The sequence below is a fragment of the Acartia tonsa genome, chromosome 8 (assembly GCF_053477335.1).
Source record: "Acartia tonsa isolate MP-2025a chromosome 8, ASM5347733v1, whole genome shotgun sequence".
NCBI classification, from domain to species: Eukaryota; Metazoa; Arthropoda; class Copepoda; order Calanoida; family Acartiidae; genus Acartia; species Acartia tonsa.
Genome location: NC_137267.1, coordinates 28,715,669 through 28,738,554, shown reverse-complemented (window position 1 = coordinate 28,738,554; position 22,886 = coordinate 28,715,669). Strand labels below are relative to the sequence as shown.

General features: G+C 34.0%; 1 protein-coding gene across 15 annotated transcripts; it reads left to right on the top strand.

Annotated features, from left to right (window-relative positions):
- The first annotated feature begins 1,201 nt into the window (after positions 1–1,201).
- Positions 1,202–22,839, top strand: phr6-4 ((6-4)-photolyase). 15 transcript variants are annotated; one of them, XR_013881446.1, is made up of 20 exons: positions 1,202–1,451; positions 1,732–1,837; positions 5,312–5,359; positions 5,555–5,620; positions 7,607–7,694; positions 8,367–8,474; positions 8,642–8,704; positions 8,873–8,972; positions 9,317–9,441; positions 9,575–9,661; positions 14,226–14,330; positions 14,655–14,767; positions 15,129–15,185; positions 16,174–16,305; positions 19,046–19,205; positions 19,541–19,619; positions 20,194–20,241; positions 20,479–20,819; positions 21,233–21,301; positions 22,533–22,839. XR_013881446.1 is itself a non-coding variant. In XM_080168249.1 (18 exons), exons 1-18 carry the CDS (start codon positions 1,391–1,393, stop codon positions 20,541–20,543), a joined length of 1,611 nt encoding a protein of 536 aa, XP_080024375.1. In that variant the 5' UTR covers positions 1,202–1,390; the 3' UTR covers positions 20,544–22,839. The 15 variants fall into 15 exon arrangements, 2 of the variants coding, with proteins under 2 accessions (XP_080024375.1, XP_080024376.1); XR_013881445.1 differs by having other exon boundaries at positions 20,479–20,878; XR_013881444.1 differs by having other exon boundaries at positions 21,266–22,839.
- Positions 22,840–22,886: the final 47 nt, after the last annotated feature.

Below are 22,886 nucleotides of genomic sequence, written 5' to 3'. Positions count from 1 at the left end.
TGATATGTAATCGAAGAATTTAGATTATTTTATTATTGAGTGCTGTTCCGTGAGATTTCTATCCTGCTATCCTGTACTGATGTGCGCATGCGCGCAGGGACTGGTTGCGTGATTTTCTCATAATACATGTAATTATGTCGTCTTTGATTGATTAATAGCAATCAATCAATGAAATAATTACTTTATACCATATTTTCATATTAATATATATTAAAACTAAAAATCAAAAGGCAGAGGTTATGGGGAAATTTGGCGAGCATGGAGGGGGAGGGTGGGGCATAATTACTGTAGTCCAGAAAATTTTATAACAATATTTTCTTAAATATTTGCAGAAATATATAAAATAAGTATAATAAAGTATCTTATTTATTGGCTTTAATGTCCTATTTTATGAATTTCAAAAAACTACTGGACTTATTGTGTTCTCTATTTTAGGAAGGGAACATTTGGAGGTTTTATATTAAATTCCATTCCCCAAAAGTTTTATAATAATGTTTTCTTATTAATTGGCTTAAAAAGTTAAATATAATAAACAAAGCGCATTTGCCGGTATTGTAAACAGACACATATAACGCGGCGCGGCATGCGCGCAAGGATAGCAGGATATAAATCTCACGGAATAGTGCAACTATATACTTTATATATATTACTAGCGGCTTCGCCCCTAGCCTCTAGGGGCTTTGCACCATGAGGTAGTTTTTAAAAAATTAATAAATTTCGGGTGCTGCGAACCATTCTCTCCCCCCCCCCCCATTTTTTTGAGGGAGGAGAAATTTTATTTTTGCGGGGGTTGGGGTGTCCCACCCCCCCAAGAAAATAGCTTAAAACCACCACAGGATCAATAGGTATATACCCTAAAGAGTAGAATCCGATCGGTTCAGTGGTTACCGAGATCTTAAGCTTCAGAGACGGACGGACGGACAGACATCAAGCTACTTTGTATTATAGATAAGACTCTGATTATATATATATGATATATATACTTTTAATTTGTAAAACATATACAATATACATAATACCTAACGGTTTTATTTTCATTGATTTGAAAATCTAGCATCGTTTCTATGGTTTGTTGATGTTGTCTTCATTGCATTTTGATTTTTTTTTTATATAAGCTGTCCCAAGGCCCGCCTGTGTCTGTCAGTCTATAGTGTATATGGGTTATTAGCTCATATCCTTTATTTAAATATGCATGTTATGTACGTTTTATGTATATGTCATCCTTATTTTATTACAGAACAAAGTTGAACTATTTTCAAGAAAACACATGAGTAAGAACTACTCCAAAAAAGAATTTTTAAAAGTGTCCTTAAAGAACTGTGAAAAGTATTAATATTTGAGATTGATTATTCCTGATTATCTCTACCTTTCTCTTCCTGGAATTTTAAAAATGACGAGAGGATCAGTTGTCCATTGGTTTCGGAAAGGGCTTCGGGTTCATGATAACGCAGGTACATCACATTTCCACATAAACTAAAACAAAGTATAGAAATTTTTAAATTATGAACTCCATATGAGATTTAAGATATAACCCTCGCCTGATTACGGCAGCTGTTATGCTTTAATTCATATCCTAACAAATGAAACCTAAAAAAGAACGGCGTAGTAGATAGTCTAGATTAAAAGTTGAATTTATATTTCTTTTCTTTAGTTTTGTTTTAATATAGGTAGGTAAGTATTGCCTTTTGTTATTTCTGCGCTTCATACATACGTGATTTTCTTTGTTTTTAGGATTGCTGGATGCATGGAATATGGCCAATGACGCAAAAATCACCTTAAAACCGGTTTTTCTTCTGGACCCTTGGTTTGTCAAGAATGCCAAAGTTGGGACCAATAGGTAAATTTTTAAAGAAGTTAATGTCTTAATGATACCAACCATGCATTAACTGATAAGGTAAAAAATTCTTTAACAGCTAGAAGCATGAAGTTAGCTGCGATTTAAATAGGGGGGGGGGGGGCGGATGTGCCACTTTTTGAAAGAAACAGTAATACGCCCATGATCTCAGCCCATAAAAGAGTTACAGCTCTAAAATTCGGCACAGCAGTTGCTTTTGCGAAACCGCCGCACAGTGCAGCAAATGTACGTTTTTTTGGACATTTTAACTAAGTTTACTAAAAGCTTTATAAATCGATCAATTCTTGGTATAAATCAATGTATAATACCCAGGGTTTCGGATCCGCATTGATTTTTTGCGGATCCGGATCCTACCGGATCCGGTTCCGGATCCTTGACAATAAAAAAAAATTACTAAACCTTTCAAAAATATTTATTCTTTAATTCGAAGTCAAAAATACTTTTAATTTTCAAGTCTGACCCTAAACCTTAAAGATTGGCTCTCATCAAGAGAATGTCTGAGATTGTATATAAATTTAGGTAGATTTTTCCCTTTTTTCTGCATTTTTTTGAGTCCAAGGATCCGGATCCTTGGACTCGAAAATATGCGGATCCTTGCGGATACGGATCCGAATCCCTGATAATACCAATTTAGAATCAGTAATGCATTGAAAAAACAGTTAGTTTTTGACTAAAACTGTAGGGTTTATATTGAAAAGAGTGAAGCGATTGTTTTTTTAAACACCCTTTATATGCCATATGATAGAACAATAAATCTAAAAAAGCAATTTTATTTAGAGAATTTCTATGACTCTCTTAACATTCTTGACGGACTAAGTGAGTTATATATAAGATGCTTACATAATTGTTCTGGGAAATTTTAAAACAAATTTTCTATCTTCAATAGCAGCCTTGAAAATGTATTTTACAAATCAGACGTTTGAAACCATATAAGTAGCTTCACTAGATACAACAATTAAAGATAAGTTTATTATAAGGAAATACCAAACTATTTTTTTCAAATCTTAGGGGAGGGGGTCAATCATACTTCCCTTTCAATTAAGGGGCCTAAAATATTTCCTTTTGTGTTTTCATTGTTCTTGTTAAAAGAACTAGGGTTATTTCAAGTTGGTTTGGCTTTGCTACACTAAATGTAACTGCTAAAAGAAATTAACGAATGCTTTGAAAAAGTCATATATTACACACTTTCTCCTTAAGTAGTGACTGCATAAAAATGTACATATTTCAAAAAAAGCCTCTTGGGTAAATATTGGACCTACTTTTTTATCTTTATTATAACCTTGCTTAATTAGAAATGTGTGTGGGACTGGAAGGTTACCCAAGCGGCTTTTTTTTGAAAAATGATCAAAAGAACAAAAAATAAACGTAAAAATGAAACGTATGAAAACAAGGATGACAACATCCATAAGTAGCGAAGCATAAACAATTAAATAAGAATGCCAAAAACCTGCAAAAAGGCAGTCTGACCGCCATTGATGTGTTCTTGAAACGAAAGGAAATTTAATTTTGATATCTATAACTGAAAAACTTTGGAAATTGGGCCATAAACACTAAAGGTATGGAGAAAATGTGAAAAATAAAAAATAGCCTAAAACCTGCTTAAAGGCAGTCTGACCGTCATAGTTGTTTTCTTGAAACGACAGGAAATTTAATTTTGATTCTATAACTGAAAAAATTTTGGAAATCGGACCATAAACACCAAAGATATGGAGAAAAATGTGAAAAATACAAAAATAGTCTAAAACCTGCTAAAAATCGGTCCTATCGCCATTGATGTTTTATAGTTAATTGTGCTCCTTGATAATGGGAATGTTGTCAAAAATTTCAGCCTTTTATCTTTTATAGGAGCCGAGAAAATCACGTTTCCCCCAAACTAAGACGGACAGACGGACATTTCAAATTATAGAGTAGCTTCGCTACTAAAAATATCATTTTAGAAAAAATTTCTTTAATTCAACATATTGGTTTTTTATTTAGTATTAATATTGCCATTACTGATTTTACCAATAAAAGGCGACTACAAAACTAATTTATATTTTAAAACATTGCTCAATTGACATGAGGTCAAAATCTTCAAATTTCTTTTATTTAGATAATTTCTTGTTTAGGTAGCCTACTTTGGAGGGCTGGTACTTAGTCAATTTTAATTATTTTTAAGAAATTTCAATTCCTAGCTTCATCAATATACTCATATTGAATAAATATTATGTTTCAAGCTCAAGATTTAATACCTAGTTCGAAAAATTGAAATGTCCAACTTTGCCGCTCCCGCCGAAAACCGCCGTTTCCCGCCAAAATTTTTTAGCCTTTTCTCGCCATAATAGATAATCTTCAATCATCTGAGATAAACTTTTTTTAGTAGCGAATCTACTCTATAATTCGAAATGTCCGTCCGTCTGTTAGAGACAACGTGGGGAAAACGTGATTTTCTCGGCTCCTATTAAAGATAGACAGCTGAAATTTTTAGTGAAGATTTCTATGACATATGTGCATCTAATCTATACATTGTTTTGTCCATCTGTTTGTTAATTGGGGTGCTAGATCGATTCCTAGCTTTTTTTGTTTTCTTAATTTTCTCGACTCCTTTTCAAGACAGACGACTGAACTTTTCAGGGATTTGATAAATTTGCATCCTACATACTTTTACTAAGTTTCATTAAGATTTGTATATTGATTGGGGTGCTAGATCGATTCCTACTTTTTAAAAGTTTTCTTCATTATCTAAACTCCTGTTCAACATAAACAGCTGGAATTTTTAGGGATTAATTAAGTCAACATTCTACACATTTCTATACATTTTTTAAAGATATGATAATTGGTTGGGGTGCTAGATCGATTCCTAGTTTTTCAAGTTTTAATGATTTTTTGATTCGTGTTCAAGATAAACAGCTGGAATTTTTAGGGATTAATTAAGTCAACATTATATATATTTTCACAAAGTTTAATAAAGACTTGCTATTGGTTGGGGTGCTAGATCGATTCCTAGATTTTACGTTTTTATTTTTAGCTTAATGTCTCAAAAGACATACATTTTTAAAAGGTTTCGTGATTTATCCCATTTATGTTTTTTTTAACATACTCAAAAGATTATTTTTTTCCAGATGTCTATAAATAAATTTTGAGCTTCGCTACTTATGGATGTTGTCATCCTTGTTTCCCTAAAAATTTATATTTTCACTTGACACTTGACTTTTGGTTTCAAAAAGTGTCACATCCGCACCCACCCCCCCCCCCCCCACTTTTAGAATAATATGCAGAAGAACATCTAAGTATCTAATTTTGTTTATGCATCTATACTTTAAGTGGCAATATTATGATTTAGTCGTAGGAGTCAGTCCTTTGCAATAGTTCTAACATCAGGTAAATTGCCCCAACAAACGCTCTTTTCTCTACTGTATGAAGGTTTAAGTTCTTATTTGTCAAAGATAATGGATTTAATTGAACTTGTTTTTTTAGATGGAGATTTTTGATTCAAACTCTGGAAGATCTCGACAAATCACTCAGGAAACATTTAAAATCAGTTGGGACAGAGTTTTTCCAGGGGTGTGTCAACCGTTAGGTGGTTAGAAATGGAGAGGGCAGGTCGTTCTAGTTTTAAGTTTAACAAAGATTGTATCTGTTTATCCATTTTGTTTATCTTTAATTTGATGCTAAGTATTAACGATAGATGTGTGATATATAAATGTTTAATTTGTGTAGAAAAATTGGAACAAGGCTGTTTGTAATCAAAGGATCTCCCGAGGAAATATTTCCTAAATTGCTCAAGTAAGTTAAAATTATTTATAGATGTCTGATGTCTTATGAATATTTCCTATGAGCAAGTGGAAACTATTCTTCAATTTTGTTCTCACTAAACATGTCCGTTGTTTGGATGTATTTGTTATTTCATTTATTTGTAGCGTGGCCACATTGTTCAGTATACTGAAAATGTTCAGTATTGTTCAGTTTTTGGAAATTTGGTATTCAGTATTTTCAGGAAATACTGAATGTTCAGTATTTTGAAATTTTGTTTAGTATTGTTCAGTTTTTGGAAATTTACATGATTCAGTATTTCAGTAATTCCAATAAATTTTGCATAAAAAAGATGTTTTTTCAAGTAGGTCATGTCAGATTTTTTTCGGCGCTTAGAGCCTGACTTTACTTTCCTTTATTTTATACAGTATTTTTTTCGTCTATTAATAGAATAAGTAAGGGGGAGGATAAGTTCTGACACTTTTGCGTAAACAGTGATTATAGGCTTTGTCTTTGGAGTCAGAGGATAGGTTAGGTATTTCACAAAAAAAGTTTCTTTTTGGGATGTAGTTTTCATATTTTTAAAAAAAGATTTGGATTTGGCCTCCAGGTTCAGGTACTGCAGGCCTCCAGGTAGATTCTAAACAGGTAAAAAAAATTTCAAGTTAGAACAAAACTTATTTAACAAAAGTTATTATTTATGGATGGTATGGACTAATTTGAAGAAAATTTTGAAATCAGGCTCCAGGTTCAGGTATTGCAGGCCTCCAGGTGGATCCTGGACAGGTAAAAATTAAATATTTTTACTTCTAAAGTTAGAACAAAGCTTTTTTTAACATAAGTGGCTTCTTTATGGATGGTATGAACTAATTTTAAGAAAATTTTGAAATCGTATTTATTGACAAAAATAATACTTTGTTAATAAAGAGAAATTTTTTATGTCAATTTCGACAAACTTGTTTTTTAAATTAGGTAATACTAAAGCCAAAGTAGGAATTTTTGTTAAATAAGTTTTGTTTACTTGAAATCAAAGACAAAGCCTATAATCACTGTTAATGAAAAAGTGTCACATCTTACCCCCCCGCCCCCTCTTTAAGGTGAGTAAGGGGGGGGGGGGGAAGTTTTGACACATTTGCGTAAACAGTGAGTATAGGCTTTATCTTTGGACTGAGAGGATAGGTTATTAGGGATAAAATCATTCTTATATGATGAATTTCCCCCAGATTTAAGATTTTTTGGATAGGCCTCCAGGTTCCGGAGCTCCAGGTCCTCTCTGTACAGGTAAAAATTAAAAAAATAATTTTTTTTTCAAGAGTTAGAAGTCAACTTATGAAACAAAATATGCATTTTTTTCTTCAAATATGTGAATAACATTAAAAAATATGCATATTTTGTTTCATAGGTTGACTTCTAACTCTTTAAAAAAAAAAATATTTTTTTAATTTTTACCTGTACAGAGAGGACCTGGAGGCCTGGAGCTCCGGAACCTGGAGGCCTATCCAAAAAAATCTTAAATCTGGGGGAAATTCATCATATAAGAATGATTTTATCCCTAATAACCTATCCTCTCAGTCCAAAGATAAAGCCTATACTCACTGTTTACGCAAATGTGTCAAAACTTCCCCCCCCCCCCTTAATTATCAGTCATTTTATGCTTGATTGGCACAAGAAAATCTAAGAGGCAAAACTAAAAGACCTGTAAAATATCCCCCTAATTATAAAGCTATGATAGATTTAAGATTTTGAAATGATGAATCATATAAAAAAAAAATATTCAGTACCTATTTGATTTTTTTTGTTCAGTATTTCAGTATTTTTTCTTATTTTAAGATTCAGTATTTTCAGTATTTCATGATTTTTGTTCAGTATCAGTATTTTTTTGTTTGTGGCCACGCTTAATTTGATATTTAGGAGCTTTTTTATCATTGGAAAAAAAACTACCAACCCCTTAAAATTTTTTTACCCCCCTTAAATAAAAAAGCTTGGACGCCCCTGGTTGTCACCCTTGTTTTTGTCAAGAAAATGGGATGTGAAAAGATTGACTTGGGAGCAAGACATCGAACCTTATGCCGTTGAGAGAGACAACAAGATTGAGAAAATTGCAAAGGTAAAATGGTTTATTTACCTGATAACCATGTTATACTTTTATAGTCTTTCTGAAAAAGGCTTCCAATTTCTGGTTTCATTAGTTTCATGGGCCTGATTAACAAAAAAATCTGTTTAACAAAAAAAGTGCCTGTCTGTCTTGCTTTCTGGTATTTGTCTTAGACTTGCCAAGCCATTTTAGTTATATTTATTTTTTTATGGATAACTTTATATATTTTCTCAGCTTATACCTACAACAGGGGTGTATATTTGCATGGTTGACCCTGTTAAAGGGGGGGGGGGGGGGGAGAATAAAAAATATGTGGTTGGGGGGAAAAATGTAAAAATTAAGAGAGCTTAATTTTTTCCTCTCCATTTGTCTTCTCTCCTTGTAGAAAAAATAAAAGAATATGTTAGAGGGGGGATAATATGAATAAAATAAGAGTTCTGAAAATTTCCATTTTTCCTTCCTTGCTGGAAAAAAAAACTAGAAGGGGAAAAAAATTGCTATATCTTTTTCCTGATATTTTCTAATCATTAAAGCACACTATCAAGGACGTCCAAGGGGGGGGGGGATAAAGGGGTGATTACCCCCCCCCCAAAAAAAAAAAAAATTACCCCCCCTTAAAAAAATTTTAACACCCCCAAAATAAAAAGCTTGGACGCCCCTGCACGATATTTTTTTTAATTTCAGCAACTAAATGTTGAAGTGTTGACTTTCTGTGGGCACACCCTGTATGAGCTTGATGCCATAGTGGCCAAAAATAAAGGAGACGTGCCACTCACATACCAGAAATTGCAGGTTAGTTTTTACATAAATTGTGCAAATGTTGCGCGGCCGTCAAATTATTAAGAATAATTAAGTAACATGAGAAGTTTTTTTTAAAACAAAGATTGAATGTTGTGTGTTCCCACCAGACCATCCCTTTCCTTTAATTAAGCCACTGATGAATAAAACAACAATTTTAGGGACTGGTAAGCAAAATGGGCCATCCTGCCAAACCTGTTGAATCGCCTGCAAAATTGTCAAAGGCAAGGTTACATGTACGGAGAAGTACAGTTTTCTATTACTTCGATTATCTTTGTTTAATATCAAAAGTTCAGTCATTCTTCAATAGTTAATAATCGTTTATCTGAATGTCAGATTTTTCTTAAATTTTCTCATCCTTGTTTACTTAACCGTGCACCACTTGCCCTAAGGAGTCCAGGTTGGATTCTGGAGATCTGGAGAAGTCAAAGTACGACGTACCTGACCTGGATAGTATTCTCAAGACTGCCGGGAAATCCCAGGAGGATCTAGGTATCAATCTGTTTTATGTAGGAGTGAAGATAATCTATAACTATTGTATGTTCGAACGATCGTTCGTCTATAACTCTGTACATTTTAGTATTATAGGGCTCACCTTATAAGTAGTAGAGACTTAATGGAGCTCCCTACACCATGTTTTTTTAATTATCATGAAACAACAATAAAATTATCACACTGTTGTGTTTAATAAAGCTGCTCGCTCACCTTACTGCACTGCACTGGAACTAAGAAATAAACAAGCAAGCAAACATGCTGCAGAAATTTATGCATGTTGATGTTTAATTGGCAAATTATTGATTCTTATGCTGCGCTTCTTATCAACATAATTGTTGTAGGTCCGTGTAAATTCCATGGAGGGGAGACAGAGGCACTGAGACGATTAGATGAAAAGATCTCGGCTGAAAACAAATCTTATGTACTCAAGTTTGAAAAGCCCAACACCTCGCCTAACTCTATTGAGGTATACCTGTTATTGTTATGTTCTATAATGTAATAATCTTCATTAGGCATTTGCAACATAATAAATAATTATTTTTATCAATCCAATTATCTACTTCCAATTTCATCTATTTATCAATATATTAAATTTTCAGCCTTCAACAACCGTTCTGAGTCCGTACCTGAAGTTTGGTTGTCTGTCACCGCGCACATTCTACTACAGACTGCTGGACGTTTACAAGGTAGGTTGGAATTAGGACAGATATTGCTGTAGAGTTGGTAGCCTGCTAGTGTTAATCTATAGAGAAAACATGGATGTCTGTCTGGATAAAGCTTAAGAGTTTGCTAACTTTTTGACTGTTGTGGTTCTCCTTTACTAAGAATTCTAGAGGCTGCGCACTATACTACAAACTGGATAGGTTAGTTAGTTAGGGCAGTAAAACAACTTATTACCATCCTAAGAATAAAGATAAAAAATAAAATAGCCTAAAACTATCCAGGGACATATTTGAATCTTAATTAACATTAATCTGTGCAGTTGTTAGCGAGATTCTATTATAAGAAGGTTTTTAATTTTCATCCTTGCTTATTTTATTTTTATTTATTTTGAAAAGTTTAGGCAAATGAAAATTATCTGGTTATCTTTCTGTTGTTGTTGTAGCCTGGCGCAGCTCTCACCCGTTATCATCGAATTCTCGGCCATCAAGGAGGCCAAGAAATCTGGCAGCTTCAACTGGTTTAGTCCAAAGGTCACGAACTTTTAGGTCTGTAGGTTTGGCCACACAATTGAATAGATGTTTAGAAGTGTGTGGCTCTAACTGGCAATCTGGGCAGATATCTTGCACATCATTTCTAATTCTGGACAGGTAGCTGTTTAGCATAGAGCTATAGCCTGACCTTAATTGAGACAATTTAGTGCGAGCTTTTCTGGGCAATTTTCTCTCTGAATCATCAATTGCTGGTGCAGGAGTGTTGAGGACAGGGTTAACTGCTTGGTTGGATATTGTTCTGGCAACGCTATCTGTGTGTATTTTCTTTAGTAACTTTTTATGGTTTTGTCCAGTGTGGTTGTTGTTTTTGGTGAGTTTTTTGATGTATTTACCATGTTCTGTAACTAAAGTGTTCTTCATTTTCCGTGGAGCTCTGTGATTGAGGTTTATAGTATTAGGATGTGTGTCTTGTTGTGTGTTGAGTAGAAATTGGCGGGAAAGCATTTCACAATGATCCTTGACAGGCATCATCTTGCTTTCTGAATGTAGATGGTCTTGACTGGTCATTTTAACACATCCAAGGGCTGTCCTCAAGGCGGCATTTTGTGCTGCTTGGAGTTCTTGCCATTTACTATCACATACAGAGGGGCTCCAGATAGGGCTGCAGTAGTTAATAATAGATTGTCCTATAGCTTTATATGTTGGTATTAGCACTTCTTTATCTTTACCCCAAGAAGTACCTGCCAGGGCTTTGAGAATATTATTTCTGGAGTGTACTTTGGTTTTAACGTTGTCCGCATGGTGTCTGAAAGTGTGGAGATTGTCAAATGTGACACCCAGGATTTTTGGTTGTTTAACAGTGGGGACTTTGTTGTCGTTGATAAAGATAGGAAGTTCTGTGTTAACTTCTCCTGGAGCTGTTGTGAAGATGGTTGCTGTTGATTTTGGTGCAGATATAAATAGATTTCTTTCTTTAAACCAATTGTCAAGTGTGTTTAAGTAGACATTTATTTCTTGGCATATTGGTTCAATTAGTGGACCAGATCTGGCGACAGTAGTATCATCTGCGTAGGTACCTAGTTTGGTTCCCTCTGGAGGTTGTGGCATCTTGGCCATGTACAAATTAAAAAGTACAGGTGAGAGGACTCCTCCTTGGGGGACTCCCTGGCGCATCTTTCTGTAACTAGATTTGGATCCTCTGAATTCTACATAAGTCTGTCTCCCCCTAAGGTAAGCACAAAGAAACCTTTTGATATTGTCATTTAGTTGGAGCTCTAGGATGTCTTCAAGGAGCAGGTCGTGATCAACTGTATCAAAAGCTCTAGATAAGTCGATGGCAATGGCAACTGTTCTGTTGACAGGTTTCTTTTGGTTGAGGCCGTTGGTTATTTTGATGTTTAGTTCTTGTAGGGCAGTTGTTGTTGAGTGTGCTTTACGGAAGCCATGCTGATGGTTAGCCAATTTTATGGAAGCTGAGATTTCTGGTAGTAAGACACTTTCCAGAGTCTTGGCCATAGGTGATAAGAGAGAGATTGGTCTGTAGCTGGAACCTTCATCAGCTGGTTTTCCAGGTTTAAGGAGGGGAATGATTCGGCCAACTTTCCAGATTGAAGGGATGGTGGCTGTGTTGACACATGTATTAAAGATGTTGGTCAAGAAGCGGATTCCCTTTGGACCAAGGTGTTTTAGCATAATCGGAGATATGTCGTCAGGTCCTAGTGCTTTGGAATTTTTAGCTTTCTTGATCGCCTCCCTAACCTGGGCTGTTGAAATTTTTACCTTAGGGTCTGCTGGTTGGACTTTCAGATGGCGAAGAACTTTCCTAGACTTTTGTTTTGGTTTTTTGTCAGAGTGTGGTGTATATTGGCTGTTGAATTTTTGTGCTAGTTTCCTGGGGTTGTGATGTATTTTGTTGTTGAACTTAATTCCTTGGTTGTTGGGTTGTGGTGGTTGGCTGTTAAGATTTTTGATGGTTGTCCACAGCTTTTTGGAATTTGGTTGACAACTGTCCAGGTGATCTTTCCACTTTTGTTGTTTATGTTCTCTGATCTTGGTATCTATGTTTTTGTTAAGATCTTTTAGTCTAGGATCTAAGGAATTTGATTTTCTGATTTGATCTCTTTCTTCAATGAGTTTCATTGCTTCTGTTGGGATCTCATGAACAGTTCTCATGATCCTTCCAGCTGGAATGTGTTTCTTTGCAGCATTTATGATGGTTTTTCGAAGAAACTTTTCATCTTTGTGAACATTTATGTTGCGTGCATTAGAAAGAGCCTTTTCTGTTGCTTCAGTGAACTTTGACCAGTTGGCTTTGGCAAAGTTTATGTATAATTTGTCCTGTGATTTCCTCTTTTTCATGTCAGCTGTAATATTAATGAGGATTGGGAGGTGGTCTGAGCTCATTTTTACTTCCGTTTTCCAGGTACTGGAGGCTAGAAGTGAGTTGGACGCTATACTAATATCTGGAGCTGTGCTGGTTCCATTGAAGATTCTTGTTGGTTGATCTTCATTAAGAATGCCGAATGGTTTATCAGCAATGGTATCAGCTAATTGATTCCCTCGGGCATCTGTGTTTGCCTCGGAATGCCACAATTCATGATGTGCATTCACATCACCTAGAATCATTGCATTCCCTTCAAGGTTGTCAAAGATTTTGTCAATGGGTGGGACATATCCTGGTTGGCAACTACTTTGAGGGGGTATGTAGATGTTGCGTATTTTCAGTTCACCATCCTTGCCAGGGATGTTTATTGTCAAGGTTTCCAGGTGGGGGTATTTGGCTAAGCTTGGTGGGATGTCTTCTTCATGAAAATTTATGTCTTCATGGACAAGGAAAGCTAAGCCTCCCCCTTTGTCTCTACCTCTATCTTTCCTTAGGAATGTGTAGTTCTTTGCTTTAGGATGTTTTGATTTAGAGGTCAGTTTTGTTTCTTGAACTGCTGCGACTTTGATGTTGTTTTTGTCCAAGTGGTGGAGAAGTTCATCTAGTTTGCTATTGAGGCCATTGATATTATATTGTAGTATTGGGAAGTCTAAGTAGTGATGGGGGGTTGATGGTGGGGGAGGGGGTTGAGCAGGTGGGGTGGGGGGCTGTGGGGGGACGGGAGGGGGGACAGGAGGGGTGACAGGGGGGCAGCATGGACCTCTCCAGGTTTTAAGTTTCTGACGTTCTTTTGTTGATTTTAGGCCAGAGCATTTAACATGCAACCATTGATGGCAGTTGGTGCATTCTACGGCTGTTGGTGTTAGGGGTTTCGAGCACAGATGACATGGCCAGGGCGGACCTGGGTTTTGTTCGATACCAGCACGTATTAGTAAGAGCCGAATAAGGCATGCTGGTGTTGCCTTATCCTTTGTCGACCTAGTTAAAAACTCGAGGTAGCTGAGCAGGTTGCTTCATTGTCACGTGATTTAAAAAAGGACTGATGTAGTTGAAACTGCAGATGGTGGGTGGCTGGGCAGGAAATTGGTTGTTTTGGCTCTTGGCACAGGCGGTTGCTGGTGTTGTTGCTGTTGCTGTGGTGGAGAGGCGACGTAGACACGGCCAAAGTACTCTCCGGTTATCTTTCTATTTATTCTAGTTGGGTTGTCTTTCTAATTCGCTATTCTTTCTAATGAGCCAATTTTTGCGGGAATTATCTCTGTTATTAAAATTTCAATATCAATTCTCTTTTTGGTGTAAATTCCCTATTCTTATAATTTTCTTTCAACACGTTTTTTACTTGACCTAAAAATTAGTGATGGCAATCCGTCAAATTTTTGGGCTGGATTCGGATTCCGGATTCGGAATCCGGATTCTAGCAGTATTTTAAAAGGATTTTTCGATAAGCGAACCAGATTTTAAAAGATTTTATATGTAATGATGATAATCTTTAAGAGGCAGTTGAAAGAAAAAACTCAAGACGCTAATTTTAGCCTACCAATTAAGAATCCGGAATCCGCTATTAAAAAACGGATTCCGGATTCGGATTCCAACATTGACCCAAAAATTTGGCGGTTTCCGGATCCGGATTGCCAACCCTACTAAAAATCTTATGCTATTACTTTTTATGTGACAATTTCCTACACACCAAATTATTGTCTATTTTTTATTTAGCTGGGAAAGCATTCAGAACCACCTGTGTCTCTAATGGGCCAACTTCTTTGGCGTGAGTTCTTCTACACAGTTGGATCTCACACCCCTAACTTTGACAAAATGAAGGTATGTATCATTTGCACGAGGGAGGGATGAATAAGTCTCTTCCCAATTATTTTCAAGCAACTGAAGCAAGAATTTTGTGGGGGTGGTTTTGGTTATGTCGTATGGACTATCTAAATATATTTTTTTTTACGTTAAGCCATAAATAAAATTGCTTGTCTTTGACCTATTAACCTCACTAGGTATTTGTTATACTAATTAACTATATACAGTTTCAATATCACTTTCTGTAGTTTTCATTAAATATCTGATCCTATTGTATCTAAGGAAACAATGTATGCCCCAAGAATGACCGTACTAGCAACACTGACTATGTATTGTATCTAGGGTAACAAGGTGTGTCGCCAGATTGACTGGGACTGCCACCCTGAAAAGCTGAAAGCCTGGGCTGAAGCTCGAACTGGCTACCCCTACATCGATGCAATCATGACACAACTCAGGAATGGAGTGAAAGGACATTTATGGAATATATATTATCTAATAATTGTGATGACTACCCGAAGTGTTCCCATGTATAGGATTGAATTAAAGAATAATAAATGTATATAATGTGTAGAAATTAAAGATTTATCCTATTATCTCTAAAGTACCTATAGCATTATTGTTGTGAAAATTAATTAAAGTAAAGTTCATGTAAACATATAACCAAGACAATTAATAGAGATGCATTACCTGAATGCCTATTTTTTTTTATATTACCTGGGTATTAAGTTTTTATGCGTCAAAAGAAATGCTGTTAGCTTGTTATTGCTGCGATACTCATGAATTCAACATGTCCTTTATTCCTTAACCCGAATCTAGATTGGAAGGCTGGATCCACCATTTGGCCCGTCACAGTGTCGCCTGTTTTCTCACCAGGTAGAAACATATCTGTATGGGACACCTGCCATACTTATATTTGATAGATTTTTTACAAAAACTGTTAACTATAACTAATATTTTTATAATTTATAATGATTTTTAGGTAGTTTTAAAACCTTAGATGGCCTTAGCATAAGCTGTTGTGTTGATACATCCTTATACTAAAGTAACAGGATGTTTGTCTGTGTGTCTGTACCGAAGGATCTTGCTAACCGCTGAACCGATCGGGTTCTCCTTAACAGGGTAGATTCTCATTTGTTCCGGGAAGGTTTTAAACTATTTTGGGGGAGGGTACCACCACCCTCCCAAGAGAAATCGCAAAAAATCAAAAAAAATTTTACGTTCTCAATTTTAGAAAGAGAGTTCAACGCAAACATAAACGTCAAACGCAACATAGACATATTTTAAATATAAAAACACCATCTAAAGTGCCACAAGAGACCTCTAGGGGCAGGGTTTCGGATCCGCATATTTTTGAGTCCAAGGATCCGGATCCGCAAAAAAATGCGGATCCGGATCCGGATCCTTGGACTCAAAAAAATGCGGGAAAAATGGAAAAATCTACCTAAATTTACATAAAATCTCAGACATTCTCTTGATGAGAGCCAATCTTTAAGGTTTAGGGACAGACTTGAAAATTAAAAGTATTTTTGACTTCGAATTAAAGAATAAATATTTTTGAAAAATTTGGTGATTTTATTTTTATTGTCAATCCGCATCCGGATCCGCACTGACCAAATTTTGAGGATCCGGATCCGCAAAAAATCAATGCGGATCCGAAACCCTGTCTAGGGGCGTAGCCGCTAGTAGAGATAATATAGAGACATATTTCCTAAATCAGCTTACATCTTAGAATCCTAATATAGTATAATTTTTAGCAATTTTAGTTCAGTTTTTCTTCATTTGAAATTTTAGCTTTCCTTTTATGAATATTGTCATCCTTGTTTATCTAAGTGCCTGTCTGTTAATCTTTCTATTTATCTAGGGGAGATCTGTATCAGTCCTGGGAGAAAGGAATGGAGGTTTTTGAAGAGCTTTTGCTTGACGCGGACTGGGCTCTGAATGCTGGAAACTGGATGTGGCTGTCTGCATCTGCTTTCTTCCATCAGTATTATAGGTAATGGTATACACATGTATTGTATGTCTTTCTGTCTGTCCTTCTGTTTTCTGTTATTACACTTCTGTAACTATATTCTGTATATCTGACTCTCCTGATAATCTATCCATCTCTGTTTAGCTATTTACCCATATTCCTTTAATCCCTCTATTAATATGTCTGTCTATATATATAGATCTATCTATCTAAAAATTGTGGATGTGCTTTCTGTAACTGAAACAGTGGTCAATTTACACCCTTTTCTTCCCTAAATTTTAACTTATCTTGTACGATTTAGGGGGATCAGTAATATTTGACATAAAGGTACATTTTACATAAAGGTACATTTGGCATAAAGGTACATTTGACATAAAGGTACATTTCATATAAAGGTACATTTCACATAAAGGTACATTTCACATAAAGGTACATTTCACATAAAGGTACATTTCACATAAAGGTACATTTCACATAAAAATGTACCTTTATTTCAAGTTGTTTTTTATTTAAAGAGTACCTTTATGTTAAATGTATCTTTATGTCAAGTGTACCTTTATTTTAAATGTACCTTTGTGTTAAATATACCTTTATGTGAAATGTTTTTATAGGAATATCATTCTCATTTAAACAATAACTCATTTTTATGCTTAAATGTGGTTTAATTTTGGTTTTTAATTTTCATTTTTCTCCCTGAGGTAGTCATTTATTTCCCTGAGGTAATTATGCTTTCTTTTAGTAATTAATAAAAATTCTAAAATCTTCAAAAATAAAATTGAAAATCTTCAAAAAAAAAACCAAAAATCTTCTAAAATTATTTTCATATAAATATGACTGTATAGACATGGGAACTTCAGTCATGCGAGGCTTGTGTTGCACTTGCAGAAAAGAGATTCTGTTCACCGGTTGCCATGTTTGTTTGTTTAGCCACCGGTTGCCATCGAGGCTTGTGGTGCAGAACTGAGATTCTGTTCACCGGTTGCCATGCTTGGGGGAAAAAAATGACTACCTCGGGCATAAAGATGACTAACCCAGGGAAATAAATGATACCTCAGGGAAATAAATGACTACCTCAGGGAGAAAAAAAAGAATATTTACATCTACTATTTAAAGGACGCCTGCAAGAAATAACACGCTTTAACTGCTAAAAGACTGCCACAAGAAGACCCAATACCCCAAATTTAAAGCCTTCAGCTTCAATAACAAAAAAGTTCTAGGCATTTCAAAATAGCATTTTATGTACAATGGAATTGTTGAAAGATTTCCAATGCTCATAAAAGAAAAAAACAATATTAAATTACGTCGCCTAGACACAAAATTATAACCTCATCTTTGTCAGAAACTTAGATTGCATGTAACTAATTATATTTTTACAATAAAAACACCACATTTCATAGTCAAAATCTATGAAAAAAATTCGATTTAAATTGCATTTTTAAACGAAAATCATAGCGGAAACAAAGGGGTAAACTAATACAAGCTTAGCTGTGATTGGTTGTTGAGCTGATTCAGCCTTCTGATTGGCTACAGTACATTCGGTACAACGCAAGTAAAACTTAATTTTTTTTAATGATTTTGACTATAAAAATGGGTATTTTTATTGTAAAAATATAATTAGTTACTGGAAACCTAAATTTTTGACAAAAATAAGCTTATAATTTTGTTTCTAGGCCACGTAGTTTAATTTCAAAGTTTTCAACATGAGCATTGCAATTCTTTCAAAATTTTCATTGTACATAAAATGTCATTTTAAAATGCCTAGAACTTTTTTGTTATAGAAGCTGAAGGCTTCAAATTTGGGGTATTTGGTCTACTTGTGGCAGTCTTTCAGCAGTTAAATCGTGGTATTTCTTGCAGGCTTCCTTTAAGGGGTCGTATATGTGAGAATGTACCTTTATGTGAAATGTACCTTTATGTTAAAATACCTTTATATATAATGTTTTTTTTTGTAAAATATATGTCAAATGTTTTTATGGGAAATGTACCTTTATGCCAAATGTACTATTATGGCAATGAAATGTATCTTTATGTCAAAAGTACCTTTATGTCAAATGTACCTTTATGCCAAATGTACCGTTATGCCAAATGTACCTTTATGTAAAATGTACCTGTATGTAAATGTACCTTTTTGTGAAACGCTTTTTTTTGTGTAGTTTACCCATATGTAAAATATATATATTTTTGTTAAAAAAAAATTGTTTATGTGAAGTGTTTCTTTATGCCAAATATACCTTTATGTGAAATGTTTTTATGTGAAATGTATCTTATGTGAAATGTACCTTTATGCCAAGTGTACCTACCTTTATGAGATATGTACCTTTATGTAAAATGTACCTTTATGTGAAATGTATCTTTATGTCAAACGTACCTTTATGTAAAATGTACCTTTATACCAAGTGTTCCTTTATGCCAAATGTACCTTTATACCAAGTGTTCCTTTATGCCAAATGTACCTTTATGCCAAATGTACCTTTATGTCAAATGTACCTTTATGTGAAGTGTATCTTTATGTCAAACGTACCTTTATGTGAAATGTACCTTTATACCAAGTGTACCTTTATGCCAAGTGTACCTTTATGCCAAATGTACCTTTATGTCAAATGTACCTTTATGTGAAGTGTACCTTTATGTCAAAAGTACCTTTATGTGAAGTGTACCTTTATGTGAAATGAGTTTATGTCAAATGATACTTTATGTGAAATGTTTTATGTGAAATGAATTTATGTGAAGTGATTTTATGTCAAAAATTACTGATCCGATTTAGGGTATACAGTCCCGTGGCGTTTGGTAAGAAGACTGACCCCAACGGCGAGTACATCCGCAAATATCTGCCACATCTGAGCAAATACCCCGACAAATACATTTACCAGCCATGGGAGGCACCGCTGGCAACCCAGAAGGCGGCCGGCTGCATAATCGGACAGGTGAATATCTCTTCCAAGGCAGAATTTTATGCCTATACATTTAAAGGGAGATTTTATCATCTCCTTTAGATAATAGCAATTTAGGGATAATGGAATTGTCCTATCATTATCAAAATTAACAAAGAATCCTGTAACATAGAGCTATGACACTTTGATTTTAAGCTGTTATGGCATAATATCATCCTTTTAAAAAGCATTATAAATAGTGTTTCCTAGGGCAATTAGGCACTTTGTTTAAATTATTGTCCCTAACTAAGTGACTTTGTTTAAATTATTGTCCCTAACTAAGTGACTTTGTTTAAATTATTGTCCCTAACTAAGTGACTTTGTTTCAGGACTATCCGCGACCCATCGTCGACCATAATGTCATCCACAAGGTCAACATGGATAGGATGAAAAAGGCATACGCTGCAGGTAATATTTTACCACACAAGAGCGGTTTTGATACTAAACTAGAAACTGTGCGCAATGTATCCAGGGGCTTTGTAAACAAAGTGGGGTGGAACGAGCCTACAAATAGCGTTAAACTACCCCTAGATATTAATCTTTATCGGTTAAGTGGATATTAAAAACTTTATGTTTTTATTTATCTGGCACTAAATCTCACTGTTACGGACTGAAATGGAGGAAACTTTGCTTTACAAAAATAATTAAAATATAAGAGAAATAGTAATCAAGTGGTTTAAATAGAAGTGACCCTGCGGTATTACTTAAAATGTACATATAATAATGAGATTCAATCATGGATCTATTTTTTTATGAGCTACTGTTTTTGTTGTAAAACTGTCCAACTAAGGTTGTGGTTTCAGTATCTGTTTTTAATAATTGATTTGCTAGGCTTGGAGCCTCAAACAACATGTTGCAAAATAATGGTTTGAAGCGGTATCTACTAAAATATAAAAACAGTTTTTAACCTATAATTTACATTGTGTGTTTAAAATCATAGCTAATACCAAAATCACAACAATACCAAATTTTATTTTCACAGATAAAATACAGCATGAAAAAAATCCGCCAACTAAAAGAAGTGGAATAGGTACAAAAAATTAAATCTTTCTATCTAACTGGCTTTCTTCATTATTATCTATCTACACTTTTAATTTAAATAGCGAAGTTTTTAGGTATGTATTTTGTCATCTCTATATTTGATAAATGTTCGTTTCTCGAAGTGTCTTATTGGTAGAGCTTTGCTTTTGGGGATGTATATTTATTATCTATCAAACCAATTAATTAAATATCTACCTTTTTTTTAACAAGCCAATTATGTATCTAGGAAACAGTGGTAAAGAGCCCCCCAAGAAAAAGCAGAAAACAATGGACTCATTTCTTAAGAAATAACCATCTTTATTTTTCTTCCATCTCTGAATGTGATGGTCTCCTGTGGCCGCAGGCATTTATTTCCTTAAAAGTAAACTGTTACAATAATCATTCCTTATCGTCATGTATACCTAAATCCTGGCTCTTGGGGCCATAGCCCTGTAGGGCTTTGTAACATAATCTTAATAGCAGGAAAAGTGGCGGTATACATATTTAAATTACTTACTGAAAAAGATATTTTTTTGTCATATATAATTCAAATGCATTTTAAAACTGCCACTATTTTTAGTTTGACAGGTTTGTGTACATATTTAATTGTCAAAGTAATAAAGTAATATTTTATGCCTTTTTAAGAAGTAAAATCTGAATCTCGAATAAAACAATCCTTTTTAAAATTAATGCTCTTATTTCGATGAGTCACCATTCTTTTTAGTCAACTTTTTTATAGCTTTAACAACACATTTCTTATTGTTCCTATTACACTACTTCCCTATTCTCTTCCTGTTTATATACCTCTCCTTCTATCTTATTTTCTCTCTTTCTCTTCGATCTCATTTTTTCTCCTTTCTCCAAGCTTTGTTTTTTTAATCACTCTTTCTATCTCACTTTTTTCCTTTTCCATAAAATTTTCTCCTACCTAGCTCAAACATGATATGTTTGCAACTGCTGAGACAGACAAATCAACTATCCACATTGTTAATGTTGAGTAGCTTGGTTTTATTGAAACATAAATCTAATATTAGTATGTAATAATGTAAAACTATATAAAACCAGTTTTTGTAAAATTAATTTGCACTTTGCCTTATTTTAACTGCCAGGCCGAAAGTTGATGAAAGTTTCTTATTAAGGCTTCATTGTCATAACGATAAACAGTATACAAGCAAGTTTTTAAGTACTAAAATTTGTTAAATATCTTAAAGTTGAAGTTAAATCAAAAATATATTCAAATATAAAATCTGTTAAAAGAGATAGTTCCACGAAGTGTATTTAAAGAGTTAAGGTACTTAGAGTAGTGAACTTTTATATGTCTTCATAGAATATATTAGGCATTGGATAGATATGATTCTGTGTTAAAGAATTTTTTACATTGACCTGACCTAAATTTTTATTTGACAATATCTAAAAAAGTTAAAGTGATTTGCCACATAAATTACACGAGAATGGTCTAGTTTTTTCCTAATATGTATAGCCAAAACACTAGTATTAGAGAATGAATTGCCGCATATTTCACAAGAGTTATAAAAAAAATTTAACAGGGGTTCCCCTTGGGGCAAGTTACTTATAAACAGAAAAAATAACGTCCGGTTCTTCATAGGACAGGTTTTCTATAGATACTTTTTAAAAAATTAAGAAAACCGTCCGGTTTACTTACGATATACACATAATCTCATGCGGAAATACCAACTAACCATACAACATATATATATATATATAAAATAGACCATTCTTGTATAATTTATGTGGCAAATCACTAACTTTTTTAGATATTGTCAAACATAAAAAGTTCGGTCAGGTCAATGTTAAAATTCTTTATCACATAATCATATCTATCCAATGCCTAATATATTCTACTAAGACATATAAAAAGTTCATTACTCTAAGTACTATACTATATATTTTATTGGTCATTCTTTGTTAAGTGTATTTTGTTGTATAAAAAGTTTGAAGTTCTATTAACTAGTAAATGCTATCTAAAGTTGTATTTTTGACAAAAAAGTTTTCGCCATATATAACATGTAATGAAGATAAAAATAAAAAACTCATTTTTTGAGGAAAATCCCTGGTCAAATATTTTAATTTTAATCAATAACTTTATATTATGCATTACTACGTTATTTAAAATAGAAAAAACTTACAGTTCACTATTTTTTTTATAAATGCACTTCGTGGTACTATTCCTTTAGAACATTGTTGAATTTGTTTAATATGTTACAACTTTTTACTACTTGTTACTACTTTTATCAAATTGACATAAACTAGGTAAATCCTGATAGTTAGAACAATTCACAGTGTATGATAACAAAATGTAATTAAAATTATTGTGTAACTAAAGAGATTATATAGTACCTAAAAAAGACATTATTTCAATATCTCAGGGTAATTTTACCAAAAATTCAAAATTATTGTCATAAAAGAGGAACTTTCACGAAAAGAAAAGATTAGTTTAACCAATTTTGCATTATCACTTCTGGATTTTTGTGATTCTCTAATTTTCCCCCTCATTTTTCTCATAACTCAATGGGTAAGATCAATGGAGAGTTTTTAATTTAATTACCTAACATAGTTTTGACTTAACCAAAGTGTTCGAAGGTAAAAATTCGAAGATAAAAAATATAAAAAAAACTCAAAGGAACTTATAACATC